This window comes from Eubalaena glacialis, chromosome 15 (genome assembly GCF_028564815.1).
Source record: "Eubalaena glacialis isolate mEubGla1 chromosome 15, mEubGla1.1.hap2.+ XY, whole genome shotgun sequence".
Classification (NCBI taxonomy): Eukaryota; Metazoa; Chordata; class Mammalia; order Artiodactyla; family Balaenidae; genus Eubalaena; species Eubalaena glacialis.
In genome coordinates this window covers 83,829,930-83,854,202 of record NC_083730.1, presented here as the reverse complement: position 1 = coordinate 83,854,202, position 24,273 = coordinate 83,829,930, and the positions used below count along the sequence as shown (strand labels likewise).

Below are 24,273 nucleotides of genomic sequence, written 5' to 3'. Positions count from 1 at the left end.
TGAAATGAGTCCTTTATAAGCATCAGGAAAATTTTTACTGCCCCCCTTTGTAAAAGAAGAAATGAGGCCTTGAGTATGGGCTGTACTTTATTTACTCTTGCTTGGAATGTCTTGTAAATTTTTTCTTGTTGAAAACTGAACATTTCAAATAATACAACGTGGCAGTTCTGAAAATCAGCTCCCCCTTCCCCTCCCTGGGTGTGTTGTTGTCGCTGTTTGTTTAGTGACTCTTGTACTAATTCTGTAGTCTGTGTCCTTTGTTATGTGCAGCCATTGAAGTTTCTGCTTGGTTAGGGTAGTGGTCAGCTGAATGACTAGAAAGAGATTTCCTTAAATGCACTGAACCCACCCTTTGCTGAGCGACCGTGTGTGTTTGTGTGTGTTTTGGGGCACACCTTCAGCACTCAGAGTCAGCTGTGGCTGACAGACTGAGGCCTTCGTAGGTTTTTCCTGGGTATGTGACAGGTTTACCTGTGTGTGTGTGTGTGTGTGTGTGTGTGTGTGGCCTTACAGATCCCCAGGAATATGCAGGACTTCCTTTTGAGTGTTGTAGCTAGCCTCTTGTTTTCCCCCACTGGTCTTACTGCCTCAGGCATTTGCCATGTTAAACAGTAGCCATTGATTTTTTTTTTTTTTTGGTGAACGTCTAGAGATAGGGCATTTCTCTAGAGGAAGACCTGAATCAGCTCAATTAAAAACAAGCCCTGAGGATGGTCTTTTTCCAGGGAGGAGCCAGATCGGTCAGATAGTGACCGTTTTCTGAGGCTGGGGCTTTGGGGCGCTCCAGTCCTAATGTACTCCCTCCAGGGGTTACCAGGGTGCTGCTTTTCACAGCTGGTTACAAGGCTGTTGGTTTCAAAACTACTGCAGATCTGGGGAGACAGGGGTGGTGAATATTGCACATTTTCTTTCATAAACACTCTTTGAATTGTTGCAAGACTTTGGTTAATTTCCAGAGTTCCAAAAAGTTGATTTTGACAATTTTGCCAGTGTTCTTGTTTCTATGGAGAAACAGGTTTTCGGGAAGTCCTTACTCTGCCATTCTGGAAGTGCTCTTCCCCTTCTTCTAATACAGGCGATAGCATGCTGTGCACACTCTTCTGTGTCTTAGAGATTGCTCCACGTCAGTATCCGAAGTATTTCTTCTGGTTTTTTTTTTTTTTTTTTACACCTGCATAGCATTCGTTCACATGACTATACCTTATTTAACTGCGCCTTTATCAGTGGCTGTTTGGGTTGTTTCCAGTCTGTTGCTGTAGTAAATGAATTTGTACATTCATTTTGCATGCTTATGAATCTATCTGGAGGATGAATTCCTAGAAAAGGAATTGATGGGCGTTGGTAATTTTGATAGATGTTGGTGAGTTTTCCTCCCTAGAGGCTGTACCCTTTAGTTATCCCACCAGCAGTGTGTGGAAGTGGGACTGGCTTTGTCTTGACACCCAGGGCTTGGAGCCAGATTCAGTTCGATGTGTAGGTCTGAGATGTGTAATTTTAAGATCCTGGTCCACAAAGGAGATAAGCTTATTTACCCCAGGGGAATATTTAATTGACCTAGGGTTTTAATTTTGTGGACTGGTCTACAAACCCCACATGTCTACCCTATAAAGAGTTATGTGGACCCCCTACCATGTGCCAGACACAATGTCTGGGGCTACACAGCTGAAGACAAGATGGTTTTTATTCTCAAGGGACTCAGTTTGGTGGAGGAACCACCTCTAATGTTATGAAATGCTGCTTAGATCTTAGAAAAGAGAGTCGTCAATTTAATGTTCTGAGACTATGTCCTAACGAATAGTGTCTGTTTCTTTTGTTGAAATGTAAGTGTTGGTCAGAAATGTTTGAGCAGTGTGATTTTAGTCCCAGGAACTTGCTGGAAAACCAGAAGTGCTGAATAACCAGCTGCTTCTCACTCTTTTTGGCTTGATCCTGCCTCAGGAGCGACTGCTCAAAGGGCTGTAGTCCTCTCCTGACAATGTCTAGATTTTATTTAGTTTCCAAGAACCAACCCAAGTACTGTAATTAGATTTTTTTTTTTTTCTCCACTGCCTCACTAGTTAGATGGCCAGGCACCTTCCTTTTGAGATGATATGGTGTCTCTGTAAGGAGTTAACTTATTCTGTCGTGGAAAATGGTTCTAGTTCCTGTGAACAAGGGGCAGAAATAATGCTGTTGTTTTCCTGCTGCTGCCAGGCATGTCTGGAAAACCAGCAGTTTCCTTTAGTTGTCTCTTGGCTTATAAAACCTCAACTTTTTGTTGCTGTCTGCTTTGGGCAGGTCCAGAATGTAGAAGGCCAGCTTGGGAGAATGTGATTCACTGAAGGCTGCACTGCCCCGGTCTGTTTGTTTAGCAGAGCAGGAAATGTAACTCTTTGCAAGAAACAAACATAAAATTGATGTGGTAGAGCACTGGTCATTAAGGGATTTGGAGATGGAAAATGGCCCGCTCCGCGCAGAATGACGAGAGTTTTCCTTTATCCCGTCAACCTAAGCTGACTTCTTGAATGGCCTTCCTTGAGTCACTTTTCTTCCTCTGGGCAGTGAGCTTGCTTTACGATGGGCCCCTGACACGCTTTATAATTTCTCTTCCATTACAAATCGGCTTAACATGATACTCTCTTACTTGAAATTTCTTTTTTTGTCTTCTGTATCACAAAGCCACATGACAAGAGATGAAGATAGCTCAGATTTCGACCTCTTGAAATCAAGTTTTATCTCAAATTTTACTGCTGCACACACAAGAAAGTTCTGGCTTTCTGAGCGTGGGTTGTTGGAATTTCCACATTTTGAGCTGCATAGGGAAGCAAGAGAATGAAATTATTTATAATGGACTGACCATTTAAGACAGTTATTTCTGCTCTGTCCACCAATCTATTTTACCGTAGAGAAGGAACTGGCAAACTTTTCCTGTAAAGGTCCAGATAGTAACTATTTTCACATTTGCCGGCCACACGGCCCCTGTCTCATTTGCTCAGCTTTCTTGTTGGACCACAGAAACCGGATGGGCATGGCCATGCTCCAGTAAAACTTAATAAAAGCAGGCATCTGTCTGGATTTGGCCCTCCAACTTGCTCTAGAGTCTCCCCTGCCCCACTGGGTGTCTTTGCTGCTCAGCTGCTTTCCGTTACGGGCACTGACAAGACAGAGTCCTTACAGTTAGACCAATAATTAAAAAAACAACAAGTCTGGTCCCTTCCAAAGGGGAAGGATTTAAATATCAAGGATTAAGAGAGGCCTTTGGGAAAACCAGTGGCACTGTCAAATATTTAAGAAACGACTTTACGATTTTGCTGCAAAAATTACAACACTGCTGGTGAAGGATGTCACCCAGCATGTTAGCATACAATTTTGTTGAGATAATTAGAGCAGAATAACTCAGTGTGTGATTCATACTTGGTTCATTCTTAGCATGTAACTGCAATTGTAATTTAGATTTTAAAAATATCTAGGTTAAAATATATTTTCCTGATTTCTACTTTTACTTTTCCAAGATAAAGCCCCAATCAATCAAAATGTCTTCAAGTAACATTCTCTATGAAATGGTGCTCCCATTTTAAGTAGTCTGCCTTTTCCCCGCACTAATTATGCTCAGATAACAAGGGCCTGAGTACCTTGGCTGCTCATCAGGGGTGGGAGGGAACTGATGCCGAAGGCTGTGTGTCAGTCCTGTCTGTCTGTGTTTCTCGATCTTGCTTCTTCAGAGAGGTGGTTAGGGCCGTGTCTGGTGAGATCTTCATCTGACATATCCAGGGCTGGGTGGAGGGTTAGATTGGTCATACAAATTGTTCAGACATTTTCTGAGCCAGCTCTACTGTTTTCGTCTGCCCTCCTCAGTCTCCTAATTATATCAGGCCTGATCCCTACACCTCTGGCATCGGATGCCCCAGAGACTCTTGGAAAGCCACTTGGAAGGAGAGGTGACCCAACAAAGGCCCAGGAGTGGGGCAGCTTTGGCAGCTTGACGGCGATGAGTACAGGCTTAACCCCTCAAGGAAGACTTCTTTCTGTGCCCTCTAGGCTCTGGAAAATACTAGGTCAGCGGGGTAGAGTATGGGGTTTACGACGTCACACTGACCTGCACTGGAATCGCAGCCTCTCTGTGTCTCCAGCTTCTTGTCTGTGCGATGAGGGTCACAGCTGTTCCTAGCTTGCAGAGCTGCTGTTAGGGTGATCTGATGAGTTAAGGTACCTGAAGAGCTTAGCACAGGGCCCGACACGCTGTGGGCGCTCAGCAGAAAGCCTGTGTCGAGACCAGGAAGCCTGATTCCGCTCTGTTCTCACCTCTGCCTTCTTTCCCTGGCCTCACTGTCGAGATAAGCAGCTCGAAGAATTCCCGGTGGGGTCTTTTTCCAATAACGCGTGGTGAGACGGGGGCACGGGTGGCTCAGAGGAGGAGGAAGCTGCCCCGTTGGGTTGTGACGGCTCAGCTCCCCACCTTCCTCTCCCGTTGCCGCAGCCCCAACAAGCGAGGCCCGCCGACGTACAACGAGCACATCACCAAGCGCGTGGCCTCCAGCCCGGCGCCTCCCGAAGGCCCCAGCCACCCGCGAGAGCCCGGCACGCCGCACCGCTACCGCGAGGGGCGGACCGAGCTGCGCAGGGACAAGTCTCCGGGCCGCCCCCTGGAGCGGGAGAAGTCCCCCGGCCGGATGCTCAGCACGCGCAGGGAGCGCTCCCCCGGGAGGCTGTTTGAGGACGGCAGCAGGGGCCGGCTGCCCGTGGGAGCCGTGAGGACCCCGCTGTCCCAGGTCAACAAGGTGAGTGAGGCGCCCTCCTCATCCCCGAGGGGCCACTGTTGTAGGGAAGGGGCGGCACTACCGTACTTCGGAGTCTGCGGGACTTAACAAGTTTAGGAAGAGAACGTCTTAAGAAGGGGCTTCCTGCTGCGCAAATGGATAACGTGTGCGCCTCAAACTGTAAGAGCTGCCAAGGCTATGGCGTTCCCTTTCCGGAGGCAGCCAGCGTGCACAGTTTCTAAGATCCTCTCTGCATACAAACAAATACGGATGTGTAGTCACCCTTCTTAAACACAGGTGATAACATGCTATTCGAAAGGTTCGATGCCTTACTTTTTCAAACATATATACATCAACAGTTTCTCTGGAAGGCTACACCGAACTGGTAACAGTGGTTGCCTTCTAGAAGAACTCTGAACCTTTCAAAATTTTTAAATCACGTGCATGTATTTATTACCTGTGTAATTTTTAGGTTAGCAACTGAGGAGATGGAGGGATGTGCTGAAGACTAGGGGCCCCCCAAGTGCACGCGGAGGCTCGAGTATGGTGCCTCGTCGGCAGGCCAGCCGGCGCCAGGGGCCAGTGTTCTGGATTGCACTCTCCTGCTGCCGCCTGCAGTTCACTGTTGGCACCCCTGCCGCTACAGGGAGGGGGAAAAGCCGTTTAAATGTTTTTCCTTATCTTCTCTGATTTATGGATAAAATGGGGTGCGTAACAGTAGAAGTACTTACGTAGTGTTGGGGACTCTGTGGTGAGTTTTGCGAGCTCGGAGGGGTAGCTGTGCCGGTCGCGCTCGGCTCAGCGCAGGAAGGAGAGGCCACGTGCTCCTGCACACCCCAGTCTGGGCTTCCTGTTTGCAAAGTGAGCACAGCGATTTCTGACCTCTGCCCTCCTCCTCCTGCTCCTAGGTCTGGGACCAGTCTTCAGTATAAATCTCAGCCAGAAAACCCAACTCCTCATCTTGATCTGCAGGAAAACACCAACCGCACTATGGAACGCTGCTGAAAGGGACCCCCAGTGCCCACAGCGCAGCTGGACCCAGACCCGCCTCAGCACGGACAGCCTGCAGCCAGGAGGGGCTGGGGCTCCTGGGAGCTGCCGGCACCCTCCTGCAGTCACCCTCTTTGCACTTTGTTACTCTTTCAAAGCATTCATAAACTTTTGTACCTAGCTCTAGCCTGTACCAGTTCATCACAGGAAACCAACCGGGGGCTAACTACGACGTGGTTAGAATCCTAATTAATAGCTACTTTAAGATCCTAGGGTTGGTTGGGTTTTTGTTTTTCTGTTTTCTTTTTTTTTAAAGACAACAGACTTCTTAATTAATAGATTTGAATAGCACCGTATTTCCTGTTGTAGTCATTTGTAGCAGGTCACACAATCAGGTCTTTACTACCGACATGTATCATAGAAGAGCCCCTGCCGTTGGCTAACCTCCCACGCTCACCTAGGTCCACTCTCCTTTCAGTCCATCCTCACAGATGGCCCTGTCTTACCCAGGGTGACATCTTAGCCAAATGTTTACCGTTCTCATTGCCTTTTATGGCCTTGACGACTTCCCCTCCCACCAGCTGCGAATGTATGGAGGTCATCGGGCCTGGCTCAGAGGCAGTGACTTGGGGCCAAGGGACCACGAGGAGCTTTTCCCTCCCTGCCCCTCAGCGTCACCCACCGGCCTGCTGTCTCCGCTTTCCATGTAGCTTTGGCCAGGAAAGCATGCAAGACTTGCTCTGAGCCCAGCACCGATGGGGCTCCGGGTCCAGGCAGGGGCTGGGGGCACTCACCTCCTGTCGTGATGGCGCACTCTCCCCGGCTCCCCGGGGTGGGAAGAGAGCCCCAGGAGTTCTGCACGGCGGTTCACTGCATGCGCTGCCCCCCGACCTGGCCGCCCCCTTGGGTTGCTCTGCCGATGCACTAGTTCCATCCCATAGCTCCCGCCGAACCAAGACCCTCTGGGACTTGCCAACTCACCGGCCACAAGCTGCAGTCTGTAGCACTGAACAAACAAAAACCAAACGCTCAAGCCTTACGACCAGAGAAGGATTTCAGCAAACCATACCGCACACTTGCACACCTCCCTGCCGACGCCCGCGCAGACAACTCTGCTCACACACAACCCACCAGGTTCTACCCCATGAAGACTGTGACTTCCCAAACGAGCCTCTCCCTAGGGCTAGACTAAGACCAGGAAGTTCAAGAAGGAAGCCGCAGCTCAACTCTCCCACCCCAGCCAGGCGGGGAAGCCCTCCTTAGGTGCCGTGCGGCTCACCCAGTTTCTCTCTCCCCTCCGGCGGTGCGAGGTTCCTGGCAACCGGTAAAGAACCAACTAGAGGCTTTGCAGTTGGCAAGCTAACTAGCGGCCTTATTTCTGCCTTTAATCTCCCACCAGGCCTCTCTTGCTTCTCCACACCTCAAACCACCAGGGCACATCCTAGGTAAGCTGACAGGTAGACCTGTTCCCGCCGCAGCTGGCGAACGTGACCGCGTTTTAACCCCGTGTCCACGGTTCAGCTCACTTTCCAGATTGCAACCTGGCCTGAGTCCCAGCTCCTTCCTGCTCGTCTCTTAACCGAAGTGCTTTCTTGTTTGAAACGCCCACGGCCCTTCCTCCACGTTGTCGTATCCTTGGCCAGTGTCATGCTGTCGTGTTCTATGCGTTGCTTCGTCTTTGGGGTCACGCTGCATCCCCTCCCTTCTCCAGGGCAGATCTGACAATGTTTGCTGAAGTTTCTGTCTCTTGGTCCACAAGTATTTGGAGAGGTCACTGGAAATTGGTGTTTTAGTCTTGGCATCTCATTTAGGATCTCCATGAGAAATGGGCTTCTTAGCCCTCAAAGTGTATATTGTGTGTCTCATTTGTGAAATGCTTCCTGCTATAGAACTAGCTCAAAGACTGTACATATTTACAAGAAACTTTATATTCGTAAAAAAAAAAAAAAAGGAAATTGAATTGGTTTCTACTTTTTTATTGTAAAAGGTGCATTTTTCAACTCTTACTTTTGGTTTCAACGGTGGTAGTTGTGGACAGCCATCTTCACTGGAGTGTGGGGAGCTCCGTGTGACTACCGAGATGCCAGCAGGAAATATCGTTAACACGAAATTGCAGTCAAAGCTTATTAGCATAAATAAGATTCTAGGTCCAAAAGTACAGGCTTTTTCTTCATTACCTTTTTTATTCAGAACGAGGAAAAGATCACAAGGAATGGTTCAAGATCCACCTTGAGAGGAATGAACTCTGTTGAACAAATAGTCAAATAAAGCAATGATCTAAAATGTTTGCCTTAGTGCAAGACCTCTTCTTTTCTTAAGAGAGCCCATAAAAACCCAAAGTATCGCCACTGTCAGCCTAAGCTTGGGAGCATGGCATGGGACCGCCCTTCCTTTCAGGGGAGGCTTCTTCTGGGGGTGGGGGGTGGAGAGCCACACAGGGCTTAGAGCAAGCTGCTCTCCTGGAATCAAGAGACCAGCGACGTTCTCTTCCAGAAGTACGATGTTGTCGAAGTTTGGTCATTACTTCCAATGAACCATGAACTGGCTATTAAGGTCACTTTATAGGACTGTAGAACTGGAAAGCTCCGTAAGGCAGTCGGGCCACTTTGAAAGGATTACTGGAGAATGCACTACCCAGCTCTCCTATAATGCAGTTAATAACAAACAAACAAAAAACACAGGTCACCTTTCAATTCCTCTCATCCATTAGGATAACGCCACCGGTTTTCATGATACAGATTTCTGGAGGGAGGAGTTCGGATCAAGGTAATTTAAAATGTAGATACTTCTCTTTTTAACTAAATGAATTTTTATAGTCTGCAAGGTAAATTTTTCTAAGATGCTTTAGTTTTGTTGGTATAAACTTTGTTGAGCCAGACAAACATTGGTTTTGGCAAATGGTAATTTTCTCATGGTTCCTGTTGCTTTCAGTCTTCAATTTTTATTTTCCAATGAAGTAATCTGACCACAGTCAAATTCTGACTTGCAGGGTCGTAGCCGACTTGCCCTGTGACAGAAGTCGTACTTGCGATTCTATTCTGTTCCTTTCTCTTTTACCGCTGGGGATAAAAATCTGTCAACTCTAAGAATGAAAATAATTTGGAAGATGAACAAGTAAAATGCTGGAACCTTTCTTTCCTTATAAAATTAGAAAAAGTCCACTGAATACCGCTTCAGTTATTGTCCTGAGGGTTCCTGGCAGCCGCATAACACTTGAGAAGCATAAGTAAACGTGGTTTGGTTCCAAGAGGAATGTGCCAGAAAGGTTCTCTGGACCCTAAGCAAGGACCTCAAAGAAACAACAAATTACTCAGCCACACCACAAACGGAGGCCCAGCCGTCCATGCTGCTATTCCTACCTCTTAAGCACAAAATTAGACATCACATTTTCTGCTCTTACAACTTAATTTTCACGAGACTAAAGCTGCTTGCAAAGCATATTTCATAACTATGAAACTTTAGGATTTGGAGACTTAGGCCAAAAAGAGATGATGTGCTTAACAGGACTGACCAGCTAGTTTGTCTTCAGAATTGGGCCTCTTGAATGTGATTTGCTTTAGAAAATATTCATGCAGATTTAAGTCTAAAGCAATAATGCTAGGCCCACAGGGGTGGGACCAGCTAAGCTTTTGGTCTCATAATACAACAGACTGGCCTGCTCCAGTGGTTCTAAACTAGGGGTGACTTGGCTCCCTTCCCTTGAGGACACTTGACAATATCTGGAGACATTTTTGGTTGTCACAACTGGTGGTACCACTGGCACCTCGTGGGTAGAGGCCAGGGATGCTGCTGAATACCCTGCAAGGCACAGGGCGGCCCGCGTGCCCACCTTCCACAGAAAGTTACCAGGCCCAAAACGTCAATAGCGCTGAGGCTGAGGAAGCTCGGCCTGTTCCAGTCAGGTTTCTTTCTTGGCAGTTTAAATATTGCTCATGATGCCAAAAGCATGGAGACTGTGGCTCTAGGCACAGTGTTTATATGAGAAAATGTTTCATCAGTTGCCTAGTCAAACGTTGAGGCTTTTATCTTCCGAAGCTGGGAGGGCAGGGCAGTGGAAATCTGGAACTGCACAGATGGCCGGGCTTTCTCTTGAGTCTGTCAATGATTAACGGAACTCCTGTTTGCCCTGGAGGGGTTGTTAGAGGTAAAGAACTCTGGAAATGACTTTACTGCTATACACAACTCAGCCTGTCCTTTCAGAGAACCACAAAAAGGGAAAATAAAGTTGATCCAGGGTACACACAACTGGAGCTGTCTCTTGTTCTCACTTGCTGTTGAGTCTTGCAGATGAAATGGGTGAATGCACTCCTGGCAGGTAGAGAAGGCTGGCATCCTCACCCAGGCTCAGGCTCTCTGGCTGTCTTTAGGAGAAATAAAGATGAGGTAGTTGTGGGAGCTGAGCTCAGTGGCTGATCCCAGAGGCAGGGCACTGGTTCTCCAAGGGCCTGACTCACAGCAGCGGTGACTCTTAGGAGGGCCCTTGTCGATGTTTTTACAATTAGCTGAAATGACTTGTACATACGTTCGTAGCTTACTGTTTTCTCCTGAAGACAATTAAAATTGGCATTCCAGGGTAGAAGGCTCTAGCTTCTTTTCTCCACTAATTTGCTGATCAAGTGAGGTGCTAAAAAGCTGGATGGAGGGTTGAGTGGCCCAGAGACTTGGGTCTTCATCAGTGCACTCAAACCGTTTATAAACACTGGTGGAGGGTCATGTATCAGGAGAATTGAGTTCACGCTCAGAAACGAAATCATACTCATCTAGAAGTAACTGAGTTAAACAAAATGAAATTTTGCTTTTCCCTGAAATGGCTGAGTCTCTGACCTTAGCCATGCATGGCATCACTTTGATGCTCTGTGTCTTCCCACCTTGGAGGTTTCCTAACTGAGCTTACAGTGCTGGCACTTTTTCCTTTTCTGGCCCTTGACTTCCTGTCTGTGGCCATATCCCATTCATGGTGTAAAAGCTTTGTGGCTCCCAATGTGAAGTGAAAGGAGCCCTAGGAATCATTTAGTGCTAGTTCAACCCCTTCCATTTTTCAGGAGAGGAAATTGGGCTAAGAGAGGTCATGTGATTTGCCCAAGGTCACACAGCTAGTCAGGCACTGAACTGGATGACATCCCTAATCTCAGTCCAGTGTCCACACTCCGGGAGAGCGGACGGTGGGGGGGAACGGCCGACTCTAACATGAAGCCAGGCTTTGACCAGAGGGAAGGAAAAGACCTTGCCTGGGTCCTTTGATCTTTGGTTTCAATATGCTGACATATGGTTCTGTTTACCTTGCAATACCACTTTACCCACTAGTAATTTAAAGACCTTACCTTTGGCTCCATAAATTCATTTGTATATACATTTCTGGAGAAAAAAAATATCTTCATTCAAAAGCAATTTCAGTTACACTTTAACCAACCATGTAACCAGTCCTCACCCATAATAGAGAAAGCATTACCTGGGTCATAGGACACCTCAGTGTGGCTTTGCTCCTGTGATTTGGACCAAACAGGGTCTCCTGTTCCATATCCATGAAATAATCTCCATTACTTTTAGCTTCTTGGGTATAAAGACTTTCACCTGGGTCTGTTAGCAGTCTTCTGGACCACGGGGGACTTCCTTTTGTGTTGCTTTTTAAAAAAAATGAAGTCTTTTAGACACACAAACAGCTGTGGAGAATGCTGACACCCACGTCCCAGGGTTCTGTGGTTTTGGCTACATTTCCCCACCCTAGCAGTTACTCCCCTAGGAGTCCCCCGTGGCCCCAGGGCTGCAGAGGACTCTTACTGGGTTTATGGGCTCCAAATTAGTTTTTACACTGGATTTTTGGCTTGGCTTTATCTGAACTTTGTGAGTAGAGCTGATCTGCAGGTGAGATTTTCCAACATGATGTTTCCCCCTGCAGCCTGGGGCTGATGACTCCCTCTGAGCCCTGACTCAGGCCAGCAGCCAGATTCTCTAACCCCTCTTACAGAAAAGGCAGTGCTTTTCTGGGCCAACTCATGAGGCGGGCTTCCTATCCAGGTGAGGGTGTCAAACCCCGGTCCTGGAGGCCTATGGCTGGGTCCTACCCCCCCCCACCCCGGAGTCTCCACCATGGGGCCAGGGGCCACGCTCACAGCCCACCAACACAGCAACAGTTTCTTCAATATACCCCTTTTATACTTTTGAGCTTAGCTATGTATTTTCAATTATACTTCAAAAATATTTGATCCACAAAAATAAACTCAAAATGGTTTAAAGACCCAAATGTAAGACACGACACCGTAAAACTCCTAGAAGAGAACATAGGCGAAACACTCTGACATAAATCACAGCAGCATTTTCAGTCTCCCAAGGCAAAAGAAATAAAAGCAAAAATAAACAAATGGGACCTCATTAAACTTAAACTTTTTGCCCAGCAAAGGAAACCATCAACAAAATGAAAAGACAACCTACAAAATGGGAGAAAATATTTGCAAATGATGCAACCAACAAGGAGTTAATTTCCAAAATATACAAACAACTCATACAACCCAATACCAAAAAAACAAACAACCGAATCAAAAACTAGGCAGAAGACTTGAAGAGACATTTTTTTCAAAGATGACACAAGCAAAGATGCTCAACATTGCTAATTATCAGAGAAATGCAAATCCAAACCACAATGAGGTAATACCTCACACAGGTCAGACTGGCTATCATCAAAAAGTCTACAAATAACAAATGCTGGAGAGGGTGTGGAACAAAGGGAACCCTCCTACACGGTTGGTGGGAAGGTAAATTGGTGCAGCCACTGTGGAAAACAATATGGAGGCTCCTCAAAAAAACCTAAGAATAGAACTACCACAGGATCTAGCAATTTCACTCCTGGGTATATATCCAGAAAAAAATGAAAACACTAATTCAAAAAGATACACGTACCCCATGTTCACAGCAGCCCTACTTACAATAGTCAAGACATGAAAGCAACTCAGGTGTCCATCAACAGACGACTGACTTAAGATGTGGTGTGTGTATACACACACACACACACACGCACACTGGAATATTACTCAGCCATAAAAATAAATGTAATATTGTCATTTGCAGCACCGTGGATGGACCTAGAAAATATTATGCTTAAGTGAAATTAAGTCAGAGAACATAAATACTCTATGCTATCACTCATATGTGGAATCTAAAAATAATACAAATGAATGTATACACAAAACAGAAACTGACTCACAGATACAGAAAACAAAATTACGGTTCCCAAAGGGGAAAGGGAGGGGAGGGACAAATTAGGGGCACAGGATTAACACATATAAACTACTATACATAAAATAGATAAGCAACAGGGATTTACTGCATAGCACAGGGAATCATACCCAATATCTTATAATAACCTACAATGAAACACAAGCTACAAAAAATAGTGACTCACTATGCTGTAGACCTGAACCTTACACAATACTATAAAATCAACTATACTTCAATAATTTTTAAAAAATAGAAAAAAAATTTTGATTCAGTTTTGGATAAAGGATTTTTGTGTATTTCCTTAGTCTACTTAAATAATCCCTCCAATCCCTAAATCTAGGGTTCCCACATCACTTGGGTTTTCAGAGTGAGATGGCTAATTACCCAACTAGGAATGCTTTCTGAGCTACTCTCCACCTCAAGTGGACCAGATGACCTGAGGGGTTCCCTTTTCTCTTAAATTTATTTACATGTTTCCTGATGCCTGGGAAGAAAAGCCTTATTACTAAAGGGACACTGTAACCTTCCATCTTTTTGGTAGAAGGAACAGAGGCCCTTGTAGCTGGTGAGCACAGCTGACTCCAGAACATCCTGGGGTCTTCCAAGAGGGTGTCATGATCCCAGGCTCCCCTGTGGTGCCTGTCAATGAGCAAGAAGCAGCAAGACCTCGGACCGGGGATGCTGCCAACTTGCGCAAGCCAGGGGCCTTCACTGCTGCTTTTCCTCAGCTTCCCCTGTGGTCGAGCGGTTCCATGGGGCTCAATTTTACAGCCTCTTAACGGCCTTCTAATCTGTGCGCAGAATAGGTGGGTCAGGGAAAGGCCCTCAGCCCGGGAGGGAGCCGAGCTGCCCTGTCTGCTCACCCCAGAGTGCCACAAGGATGGTACCATTTTCAATGTGTGCCAAGGCGGGAACAAGACTGAAAAGCACTGCACTGAATAAACCTCGGGGAGAGCTCCAGTCTCTTCTCCAAACGACTGCACGAAATCAAACCTTCCTCCAAGTGCACGTCCGTTATCTTTACAAAGCTTTATTGAAACCTGTACATCAAGGTGACAGTAACTCAGTGTTTTGGAAACAGTAACAAAAAAGGGTATCCCAGACTCAGGTTCACCAAATAAATATGAGACACCAGGGATATGGTTCCTCCGTCTCCCAGCAGGAACACAGCGAAGGACGACAGCTTCCACCGACCTGGGGACAGGAACCTCGCTAACGGGCGTGTCTCCGGCATCTCCAAGCCGTGTGGAGAGGTTCGCTTTGGTCCAAAGGATGTCCTCCTCACACAAATTCAGAAGGCTGCCGCAAGTTCTAATTTCCTTCCAGAATAAGCCACAGCAATTGCTACAGCCTTCTTTGCTAAGGAGGGCCCAGAGGTCCCAAGCGAGGTGGCACAGGCTAGGGTAGGGCGCCTCTCCAAAATTCTCGTGCTAACACTGTCACCTCATTACGATTCGAATAAAAAGCTGGACAACCTTGCAGCTAGCGGTGGTCAGTCCGCAGGATCGTCCGGCTTAACGGAGGAATCCGGCCGTGGTTTTCCAAGTCTGTCCTGAGAACAGATCATTGCTGAGCACGGTTCACATGATCTACAGTCTAGTTGGGATGATTTAAAAATTGCCCTAAGGCTGTACAGTCAGCCACCTCTGGTTAAAAAAACATACTTAGTGCACATAAGTGTAAGAAACAATTGTAAAACTTCATCTGGAAATTAGGTTCAAATTTCTATAGAAATTATGTCTCCCTGGAGCAGGGAATGGAAGACGATCTATTGCTCTGAATTCAGAGGACAGGCAGGACCAATGCCATACTCGCTGTCAGGTCCACAGCCAGGCCTCAGCAGGGACAAGTCAAGACACACACACACATGATGAGAGATTCTGTGTGGCCTCGGCCCCTGCTTCCCAGATTTCTACCAGCAAAGTGGCTCGGGTTCCTTTTTGGCTCAAGGAAAGTCTCCGTGACCAGTTCAGAGGATGTAAATTTAGGCCTGCACCGCCCTCTGCACTGCGGTGTGGGGTGCAGACCGTCTGCCCCCCCCTCCTCCCCCCTCAGCCTTGATGAGCCCCAGGGCTCACAGCCACCGGGTGCTAAGAGGACTGTTACAGACTGAGGCGCTCCAGGAGCTGCTGTGTCTGGAACAAACCTTCAAGTAGGAGTAGGGCGGCTATGAAATGTCTTCTGAAGAGCGTGAAATGGGAAATTTACAGTCCATCCTGTCTAGCGAGAAGCATGCACGCGTGGAGCCCGGCGGTGCACGCTGCTCCCGGGGCCCATGGCCGGCTCCCAGCTCTTCATATGGGCTTGTATAACAAGGTGGTGACGTATTTTTTCTTGTACCGGTGGGTCGCGCTGAGCACCATCACTCCGTCCTGAGGAAGAGGGCGGAAATCATCAAAGGCAGGACTAAGTCAGGAGGCTCAAATTTTAGGGAGCACGAGAATCATCAGGCGGTCTGAATAAAAGCAGGTGCCCGGGCCTTCCTTCGGGAGAGGAGCCTATGGGTCTGGGTCGGGTCCCGGAAGCCGCCCTTTAGGTACGTACTGATACTGCAGGCAGTGCCGTCGCTAGGGGGCCTCAGAGCACACTTGGAGAAACACAGCTTAAGTAACAAACACGTCCTTACCTTGATGGAAAGTGCATAGAGGTGGTTCAGCATGACGTGGTTGGGCTCAGGGAGCAAAGCTGGATCGCACTGCAGGGGAGCAAAAGCAGACGTGTGCACTTAAGATTTGGAAATCAAGGAGATTCTCCCGTGTTTCACGGCACTGGATTTCAGAGGAAAGGAGGCAGGCTCTCAGGCCCCTTTCTTCCTTGTCAGGCAGTGAAAGGGCTTGTGCACGATGACTGGGTGGGCGAGGGGTCATGCCTGGTGCTCCAACTAAGGGGCGCTCTCGGGGTGTCTGCTGGGCGCACTGGCCAGGCTTCATCTAGACTGTGGGCCGTGGCTCTGTCCTCTCTTTGGAGGAGGGGCAGGAAGAAAGCCGTGCAGTGAAGGCACTTTTAGAAAAAGCAGGAAGAAATGATCAATACTCAAAGCTGCTGAGCAGTGTGTTGCAAACTCACGTCCCTGGTCCCTGAGACTCAGATGGGGAGCCCGAAGAATGCGCTGGGTAACCGGGGAAGGGGAGAGGTGCTCTCACTCCGTAAGAGCTCACATACGACCGGCAATGTTGCCGCACCTTCCTATTTTTTCAGAGAAGCCAGAAATCCAGATTTGTTTTTCTTTTTTTTTTCCCCCAACGTACACTCCCCAATTTTATAAATGCTAATTCAAAACAAAAAGCATCCAGTAAAAGCCGGCTCAGCTGTCAGATGCGTGCTTGGGGCGGGGCGGCCCCAGGAACAGCGAGTCCCCGGGGAAACACACCGTGACTGCTGCGGGGATGCCTGCACGTGTGCGCCTCCAGCCCCCTGCTCGGCACACGTGCACCCACTTGTGTGTGGCGTCTAGAGCAGCAGCAGTTACCCGATGACCCTGGAGCGTCTGCCTGTTAGGTGGTGGCTTGGACAAGGCTGAAGAACATCTGGACTCCCAAGAATTATGGCTACGCTGCAGAGCCCAGACCCGGGGGAACGGGCAGTTCAGGTCAAGCGGGATGGAAAATCAAACGCAGGGAATAACGGGGTGCTCTTCAGGACTCAGTTGGAAGTGCACTTCTTTTTACAAGTAGTATCAATTTCCCAGAGGCAATGTGTGTTACCCACATACCCCAAATTTTGATCCATGAGCCCTGAGGTTTCTGAAAGCAATTTGGTGATTAAAACTAGATTCTGGAACTTCCCTGGCAGTTCAGTGGTTAAGACTTCGCGCTTCCACTGCACTGGGTGTGGGTTCGATCCCTGGTTGGGGAACTAAGATCCCACATTCCGAGCGCGGCCAAACAAACAAGATTCTAAAATCTGGGGGCCAGAGGAGGAATTCCACCACGCAGCTTACTGAGAAGAGGCGGTTATATATTTTGTCATGAAATTTGAGGTGGCAGTGGAACACGAGAGGAAGGGCTCAGAAAGGCTTTGTGGGATGGGGAGGCCCACTGTGGGAACATCTTGTGAGTCGCCCGTTCCCGCGTCAGAGGGGGACGCCGGCAGTTAACGCCGATGGGTGACACTGAACATTTTCACGAGCTGCCTTGCGAGACGTGCACAGAGCGAAGCAGCTGAACATGACCATGGAGGATGGTCTGGGCAGACGCCTGGTTACTCACGGAAATCCCCGTGTCCTTGTTCAGGATGACCTGGAGAAGATGCGGCGGGAGGATGGGTGGTGCTTTAAACCGCTCCTCTGGCTTCCAGACGTAGGGCTCCTGGTGGTAGGGTCCTGGGGGGGAACTGGACAGCTCTGTTGGGAGATGGTGACAGGACATTCACTTGGAAAATCAGGAGTCCTGGGAGCAGTCTCAATTTGTGGTGACATTTAGTTTTCCACATCTCCTGTTCCCTCAGTACAGATCTATATTCTCTTGAAGGATATACTGGCCCCAAGGGGGAAGGGCAGAGGCAATGAGAAAACACTTCTGGAATTCGGGTGACAGGCATGAAACTCAAGTAGTGAATTCAGACGCTCTGGTGGCAGACAGCACTCGTGGCAAAGCAGTGAGTCTGGGACAGAGTCATGGGAAGCTGCTCACAGCGACCTGACCCGACAGCCACCGCAGGCTGGCGCGTCCTCCTCACTGCAGGCCGGGCCGGCAAGTACGGCACAGAAGCTCAAGGCTTCTAGGGAGGCTTATGCGGCTGGGCCCAAGTGAGATGCACCAGCAGCCAGAATCAAACCGAAGATGAAGCAGCCTGTTCACACAGAGGCGCCGGCGCATTTCAAAACTAAAACAACGAAAAGTCGAAGACCTGACCTCTCAAGGCTCTCTGCCTCCATCGCTCTCCGGTTCCTCTTAAACTCATGCTGGAGTATCCCCCTTATACAGATATATTAAGAAGCTTCTAGAAGTGCAGTGTTCCGTAAGCTTCGAAGCCGCTCACTTAGCGACATTTGGCCAGCTGGCGGGGACTGAGCTGTGATCCAAAGGACACCTGGGATGTGTCTGGCCGCCGAGACTCGTGCTGTAAAGCTGAGATGGCTCGGCTCCGCCAATTCCTTCCGCGTCATTCTCTAGGGGACAGACTCCTTTCACACAATCCAGCCCTATCACAGCAGGAAACTGAGCCATTAGGAGTCCATATGTATTTTGAGAAAGGGAATGTCTAAGTATGAGAAAAGTATGGAGAGCCTCAAGTTGGTTTCCCAGCAGCGAGGGGTCAGCTTCCTTTCCCCAGGCAACCTTTGCTGCACAATCTTGACTAAAAGCTTTGGATTGTGGCCTAAAATTTCACTTATCAGCAAGTAAGGGGTATCTGGGCATTTCCCCCACCCCCAATTCCCACCTGTCTGAATACAACAGAAATGACTTCTCTAAAAGCCCAGTCAGCTATCCAGAGCAGAGAACGCTATTTTTGGATTTCCAATTCCTGCTCACTAACATGACTTCTCAGCCACGTGGCCCACCTGCCAGTGTGAGTTCTAAGCTGATAAAGAGTTAAGAGATCCTGGGGGCAGGACCTCCTGGCCCAGGCAGGTGACAATGAAGAATCATCCTGTGAACTGAACCCGTTTTCCTAGACGGTCAGGCACAGTCCCGGGGAACCTTCACTGCTTCCCATGGGGGTCCTGGGACGGTTTAAGGCCCTGCAAGAAGGGGCAGTGCAGCTGGTGCGAACACTGTCGATGCCAATGCATCCTTCTCCCTGCGTAGCATGTACTGTTTCCAAGCGGTTTCTTCCTGTGGGTTTGGATGCAAAGCAATTTACTGAAAGTTCAATGATCGGATGACTCTTGGAAGATGGGAGAGTTTTACTAGGACCATACCGAGCAGGTTGTGCTGTGTAGCCTGTTCTGTGGTGAGCCTTTCTCCCACGAAGGGATTCTGACAAGGTGCTCGTGGACCACGCAAATGATGCCAAGGTCACTGAGGGGTCAGTTTATCACCTGTCGGGCTGAAACTCTCCAGGTGCCCCGAGCAGGCTGGCTTCCCCAGTGCTGGCCCCTCACTGACCCGATGCAACTCTCCAGGGGCTCTTGGGCCTGCCCCTGGCACGAGATCAAGCTCTGGTTCCATTTCCAGTGTCTGCTCTCTGTGGCCAAGCAGACCTACGGAATCCTGGAGATGACCAAAAAAATGACTTACGGGTCCCTCAGAGCTAGATTTTAGCAACCTGACCTGACACAGAGTTAGGAATTAGTTTTGTGGCTCTTTGGGGAGCTACGGACATCCACCGATTGGGCGGCTCCCACTCAAGAGCGAGAGGCAAGAGAAACAAGGTATTTCTAAACTATACAGCCCCCACCTGCACACACGTGGTATAAAATAACTGCTCATACCAGACACATCGGAGCACTTTTGGGAATCCACCATCAAAGCATCAAATACTTCAAAGTCAGTTTTCTTCACTTGAATGATGTTGTTTACTGTGCCAAGCTGGCTGGTCACTATCGGCTGGGAAGAGACAGACAGGCAGAAATCACAACGTGGAAGGTCTCTAGAGGTGTTCTTTAGAGGATCGAGCAGCCCTGGCTGGAAGGCCTCATCTCCTGGCTAGCCCACCTGCTCATCTCGGTCAAGGATGCCAACAGGTTGACAAGGAGCACTGCTATCGAGCTCGGCCATGCACAGGGACTTCGGCCAGCAGGACAAAGGGACCTGGCAGCTGTCTCTGAGGGAAGCCGGTTTGTCTGGATCGTGGGGGTGGCCAGAGGACCAAGGGCGGGAGGAAGAGTACCTCAGAAGGGTCGTGTGTCCACTGACCATCCACGAAGAACTTGTACTGATGCTCTCCTTCGGGCAGGTCCAGGATGGCTACGAAGTTATTGTGGCTGCAAGAAAAAAGGAAGCAGACGATGTTAGCAGGGTGGGCTGTCCTCTTAGCTGACTTGCAAAACCAGCCACGGAACAAAACAAAACTTCCACGTAAAATCAAGGGTTCAGCTGCACGAGAAATAAACATTTTTAACCAATTTAGACAATTCAGTATAATCTCAATCTAGAAAAGCTACCAGAAAGCGGCATCGTAAGAGGTTTCCTGGAAAACTCGCTTTGCTCAAACACCAGGAGTCCACATTCCTACCATCAAAAGGTCAACGAGGGGCTTCCCTGGTGGCGCAGTGGTTGAGAATCTGCCTGCCAATGCAGGGGACACGGGTTCGAGCCCTGGTCTGGGAAGATCCCACATGCCGCGGAGCAACTAGGCCCGTGAGCCGTAATTACTGAGCCTGCACGCCTGGAGCCTGTGCTCCGCAACAAGAGAGGCCGCGACAGTGAGAGGCCCGCGCACCGCGATGAAGAGTGGCCCCTGCTTGCCACAACTAGAGAAAGCCCTCGCACAGAAACGAAGACCCAACACAGCCAAAAGTAAATAAATAAATTAATAAATTAAAAAAAAAAAAAGCTTTAAAAAAAAAAAAAAGGTCAACGAACAGTCATTCATCCTCAACTTGTGTGCAAAATAACACCTGGCAGCCTGGATGCCAAGGAGGACGGCAGCACAAGATAAACAGCAAGCTGCCCACCAAGTTTTACCCTTTGCTAGCTTGCCTAGCTCAGGACAGGGGATCAATTTCATAGGATGTACAAACAGGTCCCTAAAGCAACTCGTATAACTACTAAAAAAAGGGTTCCACGAAACCTCTCTCATTTGATTGTTTTGTTCTCCCGACTAGCATGACTTGTAACTGGGCTGAGTGGCTCCCTCCTACACCAACTGGACCCCTGGAAAAGCAGGCGGCTCCTTATCAAGAACCAGGCCTGGCCCAGCAGGGCACGATTTCTTCCTTTGTTTCATCAAGAGGACTTACTAGTGAAGATGCTTTTCCACTGACAATTCAAGACAGCCGTCCACGCTAGGGTGTCTGAGCAAGTGTTTGGCTATAGTTGTGCTAATGGTGCCTACATAATGTGTACCTTTCAGACAAAAGTGATACAGAGCCCAAGTTAGAAGGAAGCTCGGAGATCATCTGGTCCAACGTTCCCTTCTCACAGAGAGGAACACTGAGGCTGAGCTCAGCCAACAAGGACTCAAATCCCGCTCTGTCCACTGCGCTAGGAATAGAGTTCTCTTTCTGAAAAAAGTCCTGCCTGAACAGACACAAAGCTAGAATATCTGAAGCAAAAGGTGTCTGTGAAACGGAAATGCTCGTAACTGAGCAACGTTTTCTTCTAAGTGTGCTCTAAACCTAGCGCGACTCCTTGGTGTGTGAGATGTGAACCCTGTGAATTATTAAGCACAACTATTTTTCCATTCAGCGTCGACTTTATAAAAACATCCTCTTCTGTTCACCCACAGGAGTCCTTCAGAAACCAGAGCAGCCCTGGGTTAAGACAAATAGATGAACACACCCAGGCGATTACCTTCTTGTGAGGGGAAGTTTACTCCAATTGTTGAAGGACCCAGATAAGTAAACTTCCTTTCCGCCCCCGGTCCATCGAAACACGGTTGGCTGAGCCTGGGCAGTAGCTTTGTCATTCACTTCCACATCGTGCTGCCAGGCCAGGAACTCCTCCTTCTCCGGAGCCTGGAAGCAGAGCGGTTGACTCAGGAACAGGAAGCCATTAGTGAGCTCCCTGCAAGAGACAATTACCCTCATACTGACAATTCATTCTAAAGAGGCAGCTGTCACTACCCAGGTTCATAGACCGGCTCGTTAACTCACTTGCAAAATGGAGATAATAAAAGCAACTATTTCTTAAGGTTATTGTGAAGGCTGAGTGAGAGAAGACAGCCCATGTAAAATGCTCTGCAGAGTGTCGGACCCAGAGTATGCGCTTCATAATTATTAGCTACTGTTACTGCTGTTATTTAGGAGGTCGTCGTCAAAATTCTAGAAGTTATAAAGCTCACTTGCAAGAAGGTGGTGATGAATTTGAGATGAGCTTAATAAATGTCATTTTCCTCCCTTAATTAAGCAAGATTTGAAGTACATGAAAATTTATTAGGGACAATTCCAGAGCTGTCAACTTGAAAACTGGCAAACCCAGGTGCTGAGGAAGGCAAAAGCTAATCACTGAGTGCTGTCCAGGCACCAGGGAGAAAAAGATAAGACAAAGACTGACCCTCATTACAGTAAACAGTAACTTCTTACATGGGCAGCGCTGTATAAAGGAGGTATTCCGGGACGAGAGAAAAAAACACATCTGACTCTGGGTGTGGTTTTGGATCTCGTACATTTTTCCTAGTCAGAAGCCAAAGAGCAGTTCTAGGCTGTGACAGACTCTTAAAAGGTCTGGAGCAGGTTTCTAGCACCTTCATTGCAAATACTGACCTGAGCTCATTTAAAAGATACCTGCATTCTGTGACCTTTAACAAAATTTACAGATTAAAGAATAACAGACTGCAATCACTTTCCACTGAGGGTGTGATAACTAGCCACAGCCAAAATGGTGAACAAGTATAGTTAAAAGAATTCACGACTTTTTTTTTTGTATCCGAGCATTCAATCCAGTGTGTCTGCTACATCATTTCAGTAACTTATGTGGAAATGGTGATGGAAATTATTTAAATCATTCTCTACAGATCATCTGTATGCTAAACAGTTCTCGTAAGAGTTTTAAAACAGCAAAAGAACAAATACTTCTTAAAGAAAGTAGTTTGATTCTTACGGTGTCTTAAACGGCTGCCCTTGGGCCAAAATTATTTCTAGGGGAAGAGATGTCAAATCATTGGAAAAACAGGATTCCAAAGTTCACTTTGCACACAGCTTCAGGAACGCAACAAATTCAGAAAGCAAGTTGAAATCACAGGCTGGAGGACCAAGTAAAAGCAGGCTCTTTATAGGTTAGCCTCAAAGCCAAGATCCAGGTGAGGATATAAGATAATAATGCGATCACCCAGGCCAGCATCTGAGGAAAAATGAGTACAGCTGGGATGAGTTGCCAGGCAATTAGCCTAGACAATAATGATTAATAGGCGACTAGATACTAACAGAATGTGTGTGTCGGAGGGGGAAGGAGGTGTTTGTCATCTTTCCCAAACCTACTTGTTGCGGTGCCCTTTAAGTACTTAGTTGTTCATTTCTTTAGGATATACCACATACATAGCAGCTGCCAGAATCACTAAGTATTCTTGGACCGGGCTCTGCCCCTAGAAACTGACCACATCAGGTGGTTAGCAGGAAAGCGGCTGAAGCAGGAATCGAGAACCGCCTTTAGAGTTTTTAATGAGTTAAAGCAGACTGCAGCAGGACGCCCAAATCTGGCCTGCAAAAATGTTTGCTTTGGCCTGTTTAAAATATTAAGTCATATATAAACAATAGGAGAGAGAAGCTGAGCAGCTGGCTGCCTCCTTCAGGCTGATGTTTCACTTACTCACTGACCTCCGGAAGTCAAATTACTTTTCTATGCCTGCTCTAAAGGGTGAACCACAAGTTTTCAGCACAACTAAAGACCTCTGGCAGCTGCAGTCAGCTGTTCGACTCTACGTTCACCTTACACATGTTCTGGTTTATCTTCAAAACTGAAAATTAACTGCAAAACTATTACAAAAAGCGCCAGTCTGCGTAAAGGTGGTGGAAGATTTCTCAGAGCCGTGAAATTAATTATACCTGAGAAAAGCAGAGACTGGGACTCAATTACTGCTAGTGCCACGATCTTAATTAATTAAGAATTTGAACCTGTCTCAGAGCTGCCTTTTCCTTAATGATGTTAAACGAAGTGAATTCCTCCTCCCTCAGGGTGACTTTCTCATATCGGTAATTAGACACAGGTTCCTGAGCTGCTAAGAGGGCTCTCCCACTTCTGATGATTAGAGGGGATACGAGGGGAGGGATCTAGGAGATTTCAACATTAGTCAAGGGGAATCAGATTCCCACACCCCCATTACCTTGATTTCCTCGGAGTGGAAGAGGTCAGCGTCCTCGGGGCTGTCCATCAGGATCTTGGGCCTGTCCCCATCCTTGGAGCCCCCCGAGCTGTCCCCTCGGGGCGTCTTGTGGCCGCCCTGCCGGTCCAGCGCAGCGCGCTCGCTGCTCGTGTTGCCCATGGCGGAGGTCTACGGGGACACCGGGAAGCCGGACGGGGGGGCCTCACTCCAAGGGAGGGACAAGTGACTCCCGGTACCTCCACCAGGACCCTAGGAAAGAGTCGGAGCACCGGGTACCACACCCCTCAGGCTAGGGCTCGGGATCCGGCTTCAGCCGGGTAGCAGGGCTGCCTAAGTCTCACAAATGCGCTTTACCTGATGCTCAGGCTGCCGCAGAGCGAACACACCGAACGCTAGGATAACCCGACCCTCTCCCAAGAACTCCCCCACGTCTTAACAACTTCCGCTTCCGGCACTTGCGCAAAGCGAC

At 48.2% G+C, this 24,273-nt stretch overlaps 2 protein-coding genes across 9 annotated transcripts in view; one reads left to right on the top strand and one right to left on the bottom strand.

Annotated features, from left to right (window-relative positions):
• The window catches only part of CIT (citron rho-interacting serine/threonine kinase), a 168,353-nt gene extending 162,420 nt beyond the window's left edge, over positions 1–5,933 (top strand). For both annotated transcript variants that reach the window (XM_061170160.1, XM_061170159.1), the window contains 2 exons: positions 4,457–4,757; positions 5,645–5,933. In XM_061170160.1, the coding sequence (XP_061026143.1) occupies positions 4,457–4,757; positions 5,645–5,668 (325 nt within the window). In that variant the 3' untranslated portion in view covers positions 5,669–5,933. The remainder of the gene's footprint in view (positions 1–4,456; positions 4,758–5,644) is intronic.
• PRKAB1 (protein kinase AMP-activated non-catalytic subunit beta 1) lies at positions 75–24,273 on the bottom strand. 7 transcript variants are annotated; one of them, XM_061170163.1, is made up of 14 exons: positions 23,805–24,273; positions 21,338–21,501; positions 19,713–19,806; positions 19,315–19,429; positions 17,147–17,280; positions 15,565–15,633; positions 15,085–15,310; positions 11,176–11,347; positions 6,521–6,732; positions 5,468–5,702; positions 4,282–4,839; positions 4,076–4,189; positions 3,612–3,752; positions 75–2,791 (listed from the first exon to the last, which is right to left on the bottom strand). In XM_061170163.1, exons 1-7 carry the CDS (start codon positions 23,961–23,963, stop codon positions 15,233–15,235), a joined length of 813 nt encoding a protein of 270 aa, XP_061026146.1. In that variant the 5' UTR covers positions 23,964–24,273; the 3' UTR covers positions 75–2,791; positions 3,612–3,752; positions 4,076–4,189; positions 4,282–4,839; positions 5,468–5,702; positions 6,521–6,732; positions 11,176–11,347; positions 15,085–15,232. The 7 variants fall into 7 exon arrangements, with proteins under 7 accessions (XP_061026146.1, XP_061026150.1, XP_061026148.1 ...); XM_061170167.1 differs by having other exon boundaries at positions 4,076–4,839; positions 23,805–23,972; positions 24,159–24,270; XM_061170165.1 differs by having other exon boundaries at positions 4,076–4,839; positions 23,805–24,053; positions 24,159–24,269.

Bases quoted from the DNA above. Each gene is read 5' to 3' on its own strand.
- PRKAB1 (XM_061170163.1), bottom strand. From the start codon at position 23,963: ATGGGCAACACGAGCAGCGAGCGCGCTGCGCTGGACCGGCAGGGCGGC. The intron at 19,430-19,712 runs GTACTCTTCCTC...GTCTCTTCCCAG, and splicing joins GGACACACGACCCTTCTGAG to CCGATAGTGACCAGCCAGCT. The intron at 17,281-19,314 runs GTATGAGCAGTT...ATCTCCCAACAG, and splicing joins AAAGTGCTCCGATGTGTCTG to AGCTGTCCAGTTCCCCCCCA.